Source organism: Corticium candelabrum, chromosome 19 (assembly GCF_963422355.1).
Source record: "Corticium candelabrum chromosome 19, ooCorCand1.1, whole genome shotgun sequence".
Classification (NCBI taxonomy): domain Eukaryota; kingdom Metazoa; phylum Porifera; class Homoscleromorpha; order Homosclerophorida; family Plakinidae; genus Corticium; species Corticium candelabrum.
In genome coordinates this window covers 1,972,181-1,985,804 of record NC_085103.1, presented here as the reverse complement: position 1 = coordinate 1,985,804, position 13,624 = coordinate 1,972,181, and the positions used below count along the sequence as shown (strand labels likewise).

The window sequence follows — 13,624 nt, the reverse complement described above, 5'->3', positions numbered from 1 at the left end:
GACCTCCATCATACATCACACTGCAAACATCCATAGCTGGACAGGAAAATACAAATTCCATCAACGTGCACATCCTGTTCTCAGTGCTACAGAAAGACAAAAAAACGATTCACACTGGTGCATCCCAAATCTAAGAAAGAATGGGTTGTTAAACCAATTTATGAGAAAAAACAACATAGTTATATCCATGATTTGATGCAAGGTGCAGTAAGCCTTAGACAATCAGAAAATAAACCACTCAAAGGAAGAAAGTCAAGCAAAGCAGATGTGGAACTTCCTGATAATATTGCAAGAGTAGAAAAACCAGATAAAAGTCAAGTAGTCAAGCAGCATAAGACAAGAATGACAGGTCAAACTTAGTTGAATAGTATAATAAAAGTCATTTACCTAATGATGCCAATCTCTACATTGTCAAAGCATCCTCTAAAGGGGCACGTGCAATCACCTATAGGCAGGCAGTAATAAAATTTATAGAACAACTGACAACCATCATTGCAATCTCTAGGTAAACATACATTGCATGCAAAACTCAAAATGGCAATGCACCATCAGCTTCCTTATAGCCAGTGTACACGCCTGAGCGCTCTGGAGATGTCTGGAAATGTTCTTCGAATCAAGGAAACCACACAAGCTGGTATTACCTTCCTCACAGCTCGACCTAAATGGTCATGCACCCAGCATGTAAACTGGCGGTAAGCAGCCAAGCGCAGTACCCTGCAAAAACCCAAATGCAGTCAGTAAATGTGCAGCCTTGTTCATAAAATTCATCATACGAATTCGGCAAAGGTTCCTTCAAAGGTTCTCTCAACCTATCCTTGTTTGCCACTAAGGCTGTACGAAGAACTTCACGCTCCAAGACAACCCTGTAGAAGGCTGAATTCTGAGTGATGCAATCCAGTGTCTGTTACTCCTGCTCTAGTTTGTGTCTCAAAGCGACCATCTCTTGACAACAAAGGCAGTCCTGACGGCACTCATTGCATTGTAATGTCCACATAAACACTAGTCGGTGTTGCCTAGACGGCCCTGATTTGGTTCCTCTAGATGTTTGGTCTCTAATGCACTATCATCTTCTTCACTCAGAGTTTCAAGCTCGTCTGAGTCTACCTCAGGTTTGTATATAAGTATGGCAATATCTGCTCAAATGAAGAACCCACACTCTCTGCCATGACCACAACTATGACAAGTTACTGAGTGGGGTGCCGACTAATTAGAAGAGTGTCAGTTCCCCAGGCTCACCGCATGTGTAGCGTCTCATCCACATGACAAACTTCTAAAGCAGAGACTAAGCGACTGAGAAATCACACTCATTTTCAGTTCAAAACAGGCGTACCGCCAAGCAAAGGAACACAGCACTACCCTAAATAAGTTTCACAACTGTACTAGACAAATAATAGAAAAGAAACACATCACGTTAAGTTTGGGTTCCCAGTTTGCTTTTTAATCAATAAATCACAGCTTGCTACGATATGTCTCACAATCCTTACCTTGAAAAGTGCACAGGTATCGGTCTTGTCTGCTAACCAGCAATGATTTGGTCGAAAAGAAACATACGGGTACTAAACACACCCACAAGGAACATTTTAATGCTTTAGTTCTCCGTTAGTTAAGGTAGAAGTCTGTAGTAAACGGTTGCTAGGGGTTGTGTCATGAAGTGATAGCTTTCATCTGAGAGATTGTTGATTTTGGTGAGAGTTCTCCTCTAAGACATGTTGCAGTCCGCGTTTGATATTCCATTACAAATTATTTGTTTAATTAATTATTAGTGAACTATAGTCATGCAAACACGTGCTTCTCTAACTAGAATTATTTAGGTAGACTGGTCTTCGCGACTGTTTACGTCGATTTAAGCGACTTGAATTATTCACGCGGCTAGAAGTGCGCTATTTGATCGCGATCACGACAGTCTGAAATCTAGACAGCAACGTCTACATTGTATACGGGCATTTACTTCTTAAAGTCAAGAACCCGGATGGAATGGGAAAGAATGCGGTATTATGACTGAATGGTGAGCAAAACAACGATAATTTTGTCTCTCTCTCACCTGAATTTCTTTGTTTGTTTATAATAGGTTCTGAGAAGGGTAACTTCGTGTGTATGGTTTAGTTCCTGCCGAGGTAGACGTCTAACTTTGTATTTGTTTTGCAGACGTGAGTGTGGACGTGCAGTCTGACTTGTCTCTTTTACTCGATTGTCTCAAACTTCAACATGCGTCTAGAGAAGCGAAGAAACAAGCACTTCAGACGGTGGTAACCATTTGCTCTGACAATGGTAAGTTTTGTAAAGAAGAGGAGTATGCAGACAGTGCTGTCAACGTGTACGTTTAAGTCAGTTCTCTGTTACGTTTCGGTGTAAGAATTATTCTCCTCAATAGTTTAGAAAGTTTTAGTCCAACGGGTTGTTTTTCAACACACCAAATAATTTTGAAAGTTCAGAACACAGAAGAGAAATACAAACGTACTATACAAACTTGCTCTAGGTACATTAGTAGGGTATACCTGTTTTAATTAAGTGCAAACTTAGTATACAAACTTACTATCGCATAGACTTTGGATATCATGTCGCAAAACATACGGTCGGACAGTCGGCTTTCTTTGGTATTTCTAGAGATATGGTGCCTTTTTCACTATAACCAGTTCCATTGATTGTTGAGTTGAAAGCCATACAAGACTGTAAATAAAACATCTGGAAAGCATTATGATGTTTCTCTTTCAATTTTTGTCTTTTGGAATTGAGGCATCAGACAATGGTAGAGAGCTGGATCATGCGCAGTTGCATCAGAAGATTCAAATAAGGAAACAATCAGAAGGGAATCCAGCAGAACTTGAGCAATCATTGAAATATAGAGATAGCCTCTAAAATGGTAGCTGTTGTATAACAAAATGAGGTGGGGAAAGTTGATATTGCACTTTACCTACTATCGCTCTCAATTACATGAGAATGGTCTAACGTCACTTCTTCTCATCTGCTCTTTTATCTTTTAGCTGGACAAGCTAGAATAGGTGTTGTGACTTTTCCAACATTTTCAGAAGAAGGGGTAGAAGTAAAGAAACATCTAGGAGAGAGTGTGCAACTTTGATTTTTTCTAGGAGAATGGAAAAGACAAAGATGTGTGCCTAGAATGTGCTGTTGCAATTTTTGTGTATTTGACAGATTTCTGAAACTTCGATATCTTAATACACTCAACATTGTTAATTTTATTATCTTGGACGTATGTATGCCCAATGTATACTAGTGGCTTACACAAGACCATACACAAAACCACACCTTAGTCTACTGAAACAACTTCAGAAAATTGGCATACTCAGTGCTTATAGATTCTGTCTTACTGGGTCCTCTTTTTGTTATTGCCAGGTGTAGACATTTTGCTGATAACAACCCCAGGTACTCTGTTATTAATCACAGATGGCAAGACATTGAAGAACTTATATAACTCACGAGCCCTGTATGCATTTTCGGTAGTACAGTATCAGCATGCTGTTTAAGTACAGCAGAGTGAAACACATGCACTTAGATGCAGCTCCCTATGGCATCTGTCTGAGAATGTCACAGGAACTACGAACAATGGATGTGAAAGGAAAGCTGTTATAGGCTGTGTGTGTGGTCTGTGTCTGTGTCTGTGTGTCTGTGTGTAATACTAGTTAACAACTGACCAACATCACAGTTGGTCAGGTTACATGAAGTTGACAATTATTTTTCGGTGAGGCTTACTGCTCATGTTAACAGTGAACTACAAACCTGTCGCTCTAACTCTCAGCATCTGGCTGAATTTTGTATTAGAGAAATGCACTAAACTTTCCATTTAAACTATAGAATTGAATTTGGAATCATATTTATATTTTCTATTATTTTGTGTCAAGATTATGTGTACCAAATGTAATTTCTTTATGTAGAAAAGGCCAGAGGTTTCTTCCTGGATCATGGTGGTCTTCACATCTTGTTGGAGTTGCTCTTTGAGTCTGTTGACTGCTCCATGCAGAGAATCATTATGTTCACTCTGGGATGTGCTACTGACAGCAACAGTAAGATGACATACTTATCAGTTTATGATATCTGGTTTTTCTCAGCAAAGCTATTGGGAAGTTAATGAAAGAGAAAGTCTTTCTACATTGGAATGCACTTATCTCTAGTACATCTCAAGATCTGACAACTACAGAGGTGTATTATTGCCTCTTCCGACCATTTTGAAGTACTAAGAATAGGGATAATCATTAGTTTGTTTGCATTCTGGAATCTGAGTTTACTACTACGCCCAAACCACTTTGTTGACCAGTTTACTGTACTGGAGGTATCTTTAAAAAGAATAGACTGTTAGTTTTATTTCAATTTCAAACCACTTATGATCAATACAGTATTTCCTATCAAATTGGTGTGACCATTTAGCCGGGTTCTCGCTAGAGATTTTTGGGAGCGTGGTGGGATGGGCGGGTCCACGACGCATGCAGTCTGCTGTACAGTCAGACATGCTTACTGGAGCCGATCTCACGGAATTAGACTGCATTATAGCTATTGCGCATAACATATGTTTAAGTGCCCTGGCAAGGAAATCAACTTCGATCGCTAGTAAGCCCTTCTTAGCGATGACTCCTATCTACTGTTTCTAAGCGTGGTGCACTCCTTCACAGTGTGGCGCTGATGCAGTAATGTTTCTAAATTGATATTATCTAACTCAGGAGGATTTTGCATTATGAACAATTCAAAACACGACACAATTGTCCACACAGAAATGAGACGTACTCTTTATTCTGGAAAGTCGAAAGCATTCATTTGGAATGATTATTCTCTCTATTGCAGAATGATAGGAACACGTAAATCAAATGCATTTCAGTTAGCTATATAATTGGTCACGTGTTTGGCAGACCTAACTGTGTGGTTGAGCCAACGGTAGCATGCCTGCAATGCGAAAAACAACATCCTTGATTGTTGAACATGTCTATATTGAATTAAATGAAACATATTGTGTTTAAGACACAGACAAGAGCAGTGTTGCAGTGCATTACTGTATAACTTTCGAATATTCCCAGTTTCACTGTAGTGAATATTTGAACAATGGCGTGTGTACTTTGTTTTATATATGTGGATATTTTTGTTTATGCAGCACTAGTCTGTTTCTTTGTCTGTCTGTTTATCTGTTTCTTTGTTTGTGTGTCTTTATGTAATATGTATGTCTGATTATCGGTGTCTGTCTGTCTAATTGTTTGCCTGTCTGTCTCCATCTCTGTCTGTCTATTCATTTATCTGTCTGTCTATCTGTGTCTCAGTCTGTTTGTTTGTTTGTTTATTTGTCTGTCTGTTTATCTACTTCTCTATCTTTGTGTCTTTGTTTGTTTGTTCATTAGTCAGGGTGTCACGTGCAGTTATATAGAGATATTCAGATTTGTTAGTTGAAAATGGTAAATATGTGCTATTACTTGTGGCTAAACATTCTCTTGTTTGTCAAGGTTGTTCTCAGTCGGAATTGTGTAGTTCCAAATTATTTCGATTCGAAGAAGGTCTACTTTGTGGTGAGAACTGGTCGGCAGACTTTTGCACTACTGCTGCATACCTTGTTGGAGTGACAGTAGCAAAGAACAGTAAGAAGACATTAAACACATAGTGTGTAGCTGAGCTTTGGCTATGTCTTGTCGCATTTTTTTACAGATTTGGGACAAACACAGGCCAGAGACAGCGGAATATTGAAATCTGTTATTGATATTGCAAGGTCAATTGTAGCCTTGAATTTCCAGACCAGAGAGCGCGCGAAGCGCAAGTACTCTAGTCTGGACCAAGTCGATACTAAAATGATTTCGGAAGTATTTATCAATGGCGATGCTAAATGGTGTCTAACAGTGTAGGATCGTTTTACCTAGATCAATACATCATTTGTAAATGCCATGAGATCTCACAAACAAAGAAGAGACGTCTGCCGTGTTTGCGGCGATATCTTGGTGGATGGCATGAAACGACGACTCTGATTCTTCGGCAGACCGCTAGCTAGTCTAACCGCTCGACTAGCTATAGCGAGACTGCTGCTCAACCAGTTGTCAAAGGTGATGATCTAGCGACGCTGCTGTGCATGTCCTGTCACCGCAAGCTTGAAATATCGAAGAACTGAAGCTGAAACTAAAACTACGATGTGTGCGTGCAGAGTCTAGTCATTGTTCTGGCGTGCACTTAGCCGCCCATGAGGATTTCACACGCATACAATCAGCATTAGTGCACTTAGCATAACCAATTATTGCTAAGCCAATCAGAATTTACAACCGACATTCCGGCTGTAAGGAGCTGATTGGCTTAGAAGGCTATTTCCGAAGTCATTTAGTATCGACTTGGTCCAGACTAGAGTTCGCGTGCTTTGCGCCCTCTCTATTCTAGAAGTTCGAGGCTAGGTATTGTTACTGTAGTGGCATTTAACTGTTGCAGATATGTTGCACTAAATTTAGGAGAGGTGATGGAGAACAAGTATTTGACATATAGTATTCTCATATTATCGTGTAGGGTTTTGCATACAACCTGTTTTGTACAAACAAGAGATGCTACTCTTGTATACACTACTGTCCTTGCTTGATTATTACCCCACCTGCAATGCTTGGCCACAGACAAATGTCAATATGGGATGGAGTCTTTCTAAAAAATTGACACTTATAGTAGTCAATTGATGATGTGATTAATTTATTAACTTAACTTAAACAGCATGCTGTTACACATTAATTAATTAAGTTTCAAACCACTCCCACTACCTAATATACACTGTAACGTGCCAGCAGGACTCGGTATTTCGAGCCAAGTCAGAACGCACCAGCCCAGGCTAGCTCGGGTCAAGTACATCGTGTTATATACTCATAGCGTACTGGAAACAAGCCGTGCTTGCTTATTCAGCAGTCTCACATAGCTAGACTCCATTCTGCCGCATGGAGCGAGACTGAGACTCTGTGTCTTATCCAATTATGGAGCGACCGAGATGAGCAAGAAGTTTAGCTTTGAACTCCGATGCTGCATGCACACAGCAGTTGCCTGGGATAGACCTTCGACGTCTCGTATATGTTTTATGCATTCTTGATATGAATATTGTAAAGCCATAGAGAAAATCGCGAGCAGCTTGGCTTCAACCCTGAGCTAATGCGAGCTATGTCAAGCTCAGGTAACTAACGCACGTTAGTGACACACATTGGCTTCCTTCTACAGAATGTGTCGTGTAAACCCTGGCTGGAATACTGAGCTTGCGTGGCTCGGCTCAGCTTGGCTTGCTATGCGTGCTCGGGTAAACGGGGTATAAGAGGTGTGCTTTTCTCTGCGTCATTTTAACATATTTCACACTTCCTAGTGTACAAAGTTTACAAGACACAGTAAGTACATTTATCTAGCACATCTGTAGCTTAATGTCAAACTCGGATGTCTGACTATGACAGGCAGAGAATCTTGTTGAGAATATAAACAAAGACATGTGAAATGACTAACTGTCAATGCAAAGCTGACGTGTCTTGGATTGTTTGTAAGCTATTACTGTAGCTTATGAAACATAATTCTGTTCAAGTATTTTATGCTCATTGCATGGTGATTTAGGTGGCGATTCATGAGTTATTATGATGTGCTGTGTGCACAGTACTAGCAAATAGGAAACAGAGCATGTGTTCAATGACTTTAGAGTTAATAGTTAATACAGTAATGTATTGAGTTATCAGTGGTGGCCATGTGGAGAGATGTGAATAGACAAAGCAATGCTTTCTATATTACTGGCCATCTTGCAGGACTTCATAGTTTTTGATATGGAGTATCTACATGTACTTCTAATTTGTAACTGTATTTCGATTAATGTGGATTGTTGTTTTTATCTTCCCTAATTTTACTGGTCATTTTCCATTATGTTTGACAAGCTGTTCTAATATTGTGTAGACATATGTCGTCAAATGTGGTGCTGCACGATGAAAGAAACAAGTCCGGTCAGAGGTTATGGGATGGTGTAATGGCTGCATTGACTAACTATGAGCAATCCTTACAATGGTAGTCATGTCGTTTTGTGAGTCAGCAAAGTTTTGAGTAAAATGTATTTTGCTCTACATTTAGAAGAAAACCAGAAAATTCTCAAGCGTTTCCGGCTGTAGTAGCTGTTCTAAGCCAATCAGGCCCTTACAGCAAGTCGTCGATTAGCCATTCTGCATCATTTCTAGCTGCGTGTTGCAGCTCTAATGGTAAGACAGTTGTAGACTTAGGCAATTGTATTAGTGACTAGTTACTGCCTAACCTAGCATATAGTTAAAGGGTAACTGCAATGCAAGAATCAAAAACTCTTATGTTGTAAATCGATAGTTCTAGTTGCATACATGACAGGAAAATAGTTTTAGACTTTTAAGTGAAGTCTTTGCTGAGAAATAGCAAGTCAAAATTGCTTTCGTCAAGTTCCGGTAACAGGGTGGTGTAGTGTACATGTCACAGAGGGGAGACATGTGTGCGTCTGTATAGTCAGCAGCCTGTGAAAATGACTACATTTTCATATCCAAGGCAACCCTGCTAGGGTAGAGGCGACGGCAGCAACAGGTATTCTTCTGAAGAGCCCTCTGGTGGTTTTTACGTGGTGATAACGTTCTGTCATCACATGAATCGCAGGATGAGGAAGGTCTGCTGGGAGCCTTTTTAGCGATTAGACCACACAGGTTCGAGCTCAGCGACAGTGTCTCTGAAGCTCTGAGATCGTCTGCTGCCTTGGAAGGGGACGAGAAGGGGAAGAGGACAGGCTACTCGATAGCCTGTCACCATCACAAGTAGAAGTAGGAGTAGCAAACGTAATTGATGCAAATCCAGGTAAGGACAACCACTAGTGTGGTCATTGTAAGATGATGGATACATACTCATGTGGAGTGTGTGTGCTGTCAAAATGTATTTGAGGTTCTCTCAAACATTGACACAATAATAATGTTGAATTCTAGTGACAATAGTGGCACAGTGTACTGGTGAGTTCATGCAAAGCTCTTGCTATTGCTGTGAGAAAGAGAACAAGATGAGTTGAAGTTCATGTCGACTTCACATTGACACAAGGGCTGACTTCACTGTACAGTATACTGTAATGCATACGACTGCATTCACTACACATGATGTTCAAGCACCTAGACGCAAGTCTACATATAGTCATCAAGAGTCTCACCTCTCCTAGCCATTTGCAGTTGTTGTAGTCCTGCACGAGAGTCTTTCTTACTCTCTTTTTTCCCCGCTTCTCAAATGCGGCTCTCCTTTTCATTAGCCAAGGTTCCACAGTGCTGCGATCTTGAAGTGTGGAGGCAGGTAAATGGAAAATTGTGGCCTCAATTTCGCTCTACAACCCAGACCAAGTTCTTGAATCTAGAGACCTGGCTGTACGTATCTCGAAGCAATCAGGCTAAAATGGCTACTACAGACTCCTGTCCACGCAGTAGGACTCGTCATATTCAGTAGTAGTCGCCTGGACGACACAAACGTCTCTGCAATAATTATTTTCCTCTTTATTTGCAATTCCCACTCTTAGCTTGGGAACATTTGGAAATCGAAACACACTTGCGTATCACTTGCACGAATTGGTGCATCCTGCAGCCATGCAACACAGAACCATTCTTTCGCCATAGACTCCTTTTGTTGACATTGTAAGCTAGCATGGAGTCTCCTCTCTGTGACATGTACACTGCACCACGCCTGGTATCGGAACTTGAAGAACCGGAAGCTACTTTGACTTACTGTATATCTCAGCGAAGACTTAACTTAAGAATCTAAAACTATTTTTCCTGTCATGTATGCAACTACAGCTATGAATTTCCAACATAAAAGAATTTTTTGATTTTGCGTTGCAGTTACCCTTTGATATTACCTACTAGATCCATGCCCTGTTCTTCGTATGTGCAAGATACTGTAGCGTTCTGCAGTAAGACACAGTCTGAGCGTGTTGTGGACACGTCGCATGCAATCATTGTTGCGAGGTCTAGAATGTTCTGAATGAATTTGAATCTTGCTCTTTGCGCCTTTTTCAATAGAAATCGACAAATTCCCCGCGTAGTGCTTGGTACAGAAAACATGTAGGTTGGATTTGGTGCAAATGCAACCAGCATTGGAGAGAAACGAAACGCTAGAACAGTAAGTTCTATCGGCAACAACTATTTGATTGCTCGAAGGTTTGCGAAGGACGACGACACTTACAGTGTTGGTGTGGGCGTGTGCTCAAATGGACTTGAATGTGTAACGTTTACGTTGTCGAGAAATTTTACACAGCAGTTGACCCCTCTAGAAGGGACCCTATGCAATTTTTTTGAAATTATGTATGCAAACCTTCCCCTTTATATCCTGAGTGTGCATGCCGATTTCGGTTGTGAACGGACAAAGACTTGGCCACAAATTGCGAACACACACACACATAGACAGACAATTTGATATCTGTATATACTAGAGAATGATTGATTCAATTACAGTGCAAATCCACTGTTTATACACTGTATTTCTCTGAATATCTACTTGGCGAAGAATGGTAATTCTTTCATGTCTCTGGCAGTAGGGAAATTAGTCGAGAGAGGAGATTATTTGAGTGAGGGAAATATTGTTTTGTATGGCATTCTCATGACACACTGCTAGATGTGAAGTGTCTCTTTCTTGGAGGGCATTGTGTAGTCTCGCATAGCCAGACCCTTTCCCGTGCCATACTTCTGCAAAAATAGTGTCTTGCGCGGTTGCTTTGAATTCTTCTTGTTGCCGCTTGTATGATAAACGGACAACTAAAGACTGGATGAGCATGGCACTGCTCAGTACTTAGTGGTTACTTATCTCTTATCTACACTGGCTGGAATTTCCTTGTCTTCATCTTCTTGCGAATTGTATTGTTGTGTGAGCGACACAGTCATGTCTCAGCGAATGTGTCTTTTATGTGTACTTAAACAGCACTCGCGGCGTGGAGAACAGCCTAGACGTACTGTAACTTAATTACTAGTGTCGATCAGTTGCCCTATATTTCCGAGCTGTTGTGTGTTCTTATGCTCTTGTTTTGTTGTCTCGTGCTAGCTAGAGATCTACCCAGAAACATGCAGAGCACGCTCATTGTGTAGTCAGTGGCCATGGAAATAATAGACGTTCCATTGTAAAGACGTTCGATTCTTGCTGTCACTGTTGTTGACACCCCGAGTGCTGTGCAAGTACACGTAGAAGTTACACATTTGACTGCGTCGCTCACACGACAACACAATGCGCAAGAAGACAGCCAGTGTAGATAAGAGATTTAAGTAACCACTAAGTACTGAGTAGTGCCATACTCATCCCATTTTTGTTGTCTGTTTATCGTACGAGCGGCAATACGATGACTTCAAAGCTCAAAGCAACCGTGCCAGATTCTATTTTCGCAGAAGTATGACGCGGGAAAAGGGTCTGGCTACGCGAAACTAGGCAGTGTGATCTTGCTCCATTTCACTCACATGGTAGCATAATGCAATGGTGCAAACATGTCCTTGCAGAAAGTAACAACAGCGAATGTGGTTCTGTCACAATTGCTCTCGTACCATTACTGAGAGGGGTAAGTATTTGGGAGAGCCATTTATTTGGGAGAGGAAATTCTATCATCAAAGTGGTATGATGCAGAGGAATTATACGAGTGGAGATGCAATTGAGAATGGAGAATTATTTGAAGAAATTAATATGGTGTAATACTAATGGTATATCAGTGTTCGAAATTTTATGGCAGAAGTAGTTGTAATCTTGTCAACCTCACAAAGTTTCCAGTCATTAAGGAGTTTATAACTTTTACATATATTTCATAAATATCAAATAATGATACTGATTGTTCTGGCAAGTAAACAAAATCCCAAGAGTTCAGACCTCAGTCTGACCTGATCAATTTCACTATTCTACTCTACAGCATAAAAACAAAAATTTAATGGGTCCACCATAACTTGAGTGACTTAATTGAGTGGTCAGGATGGCAACCTCGCTGCTATAATTGGTTGTCACATGAACTTAGTTAGTCTTCAAATGACAACGTGATGACCACTTTACATACACCATTTAATTGAAAACCTATAGTGGTTTCACACACTATGTCATGATGTGATGTGCAGTAATGTTTACAAAGAAATCTTTTAGTTGCAGTGTGTATTAATTTGGTTGATAATCACAATTTATGCACTATAACACGGTTTTGTTGGCTATGGTTTGTGTTTTATTTTTAGAACGTAACCAGGCACGTCTCAGTTTGGTGGCAGGTCTGGAATGCTTGATTCACTTACTGTGTGATTAGAGAGGAGCTGCCAGTCTGTGACTGATCTACAGGTCATTCCACTTTTGATCAAATTTCTAAGTCTTGACATAGATGAGCAGTTTCGGTTGCAAGTGGTTCTTACAGTTGGCTACTGTATTGAGTCTTGTGGTGAGAGAAACTAGATGCTACTGTATTGTGTGTTTGCTTTGTTTTGATAGCCATTTGGTTATATGCAGAAAATCCTCAAAAGTTGTCTATGTCAGCTGGGGTCTGGGGCAGATATGGACATCTTGCACATTCGAAGTTTGCTATAGCATATACATACAATGATCTGCTCAGGCTAGCAGAGTGGGAGACATGAGATAAATAGGCAGCCAGATTTGTGAACATACAGACTAACTATATCCTACTCGCTTGATTATTATCCCACCCCCATGGTTGGCCTGATTCAATGATCAAGTATGGGACGGGGCCTTTGTCAATAATTTGTGCCTAAGGTTGTTAATTGGCTGAAGTGATTGATCCTTTAACTTAAACAGCATGTTTCTACACTAGTGGAACTTTGGACCACGGCCAGTATACGTAAAATATAGAAACCTATTCTTTTATGGTATCAGAATCATCAAAGCCTTGACAGGCATTTGCAAGTTGAAGAATGTCAGCATTTATTTGTGCAGGCACAAATCTACCAAACAGGTACTTGAGCTCTGGAGTAATAGTCAAGCGAGTACAGTATGAGAGCACCAACTTGACCAACAACAATCACTAACTCTTCAATGATACGAAGCAGGCAGGCAGTTGGTCTCTTCCACAGCCCCTCTTAACGCGCGCATGAGGAGTGAAGAGGGGGCGGAGCCTGCATGCAGAAGAGGGTCTGTTCAAATCCAGCAGATAATTGGGAACGGAAAAGGAGTGACTAACGCTTGACGTTGCCTCTTTAGCAAGCATAGCGCATGCCTGCCTCAGGCGATGGCTAGCTCTTATGTCACTCGACACGCTGTGAAGCTGAGACGTCATACGTTGTGCATGCGCATTGTTTCACCGTAGAGTGTAGCAGATCATGTAGGTCACTACTAGAAGGGTACAGTACAGAGACTGAGGAGATCGAAAAGTAACAGTAGGTCATTTCTTTATACAAGGGTACTAGGAGCCTGAGATTGAGATGGCAAGCTAGCGCAGATACGAATGCTGTTCAAATAGTCAATGTGACGTACGTTGTGTTGGTGGTAAGAGTTGACCCTACTTTAGCGGTCCATAGCCCCTAGACCAAGGAAGTTGTTATGGTTAGCGCAGTTATGACTCGCAGGCTAAAAGGTACGTGATGACAATCATACACGAGTTGACCCTGTACTAAATCACCAGACTCACCAGACCCAGGAAGTTTTGCAGTTATGAATCACGAGGTGAAACTTACATGATGAAATAAGAATCTCTGCACGCCTATTATATAAG

General features: G+C 40.8%; 1 protein-coding gene across 1 annotated transcript; it reads left to right on the top strand.

The window, feature by feature from the left end:
- Positions 1 to 1,055: 1,055 nt before the first annotated feature.
- LOC134194539 (telomere repeats-binding bouquet formation protein 1-like) lies at positions 1,056 to 12,202 on the top strand. Its single transcript, XM_062663482.1, has 9 exons — positions 1,056 to 1,109; positions 2,011 to 2,080; positions 2,146 to 2,268; positions 3,891 to 4,019; positions 5,439 to 5,570; positions 5,638 to 5,698; positions 7,870 to 7,977; positions 8,041 to 8,165; positions 12,144 to 12,202. Coding segments are annotated over exons 1-8 (678 nt in total). The 3' UTR covers positions 8,042 to 8,165; positions 12,144 to 12,202.
- The last annotated feature ends 1,422 nt before the right edge of the window (positions 12,203 to 13,624 follow it).

Coding starts and splice junctions, on each gene's coding strand:
- LOC134194539 (XM_062663482.1), top strand. CDS start 1,056: ATGCACTATCATCTTCTTCACTCAGAGTTTCAAGCTCGTCTGAGTCTA. Junction 1,110..2,010: donor CTCGTCTGAGTCTACCTCAG/GTTTGTATATAA, acceptor CTGAATGGTGAG/CAAAACAACGATAATTTTGT. Junction 2,081..2,145: donor TATAATAGGTTCTGAGAAGG/GTAACTTCGTGT, acceptor TTTGTTTTGCAG/ACGTGAGTGTGGACGTGCAG.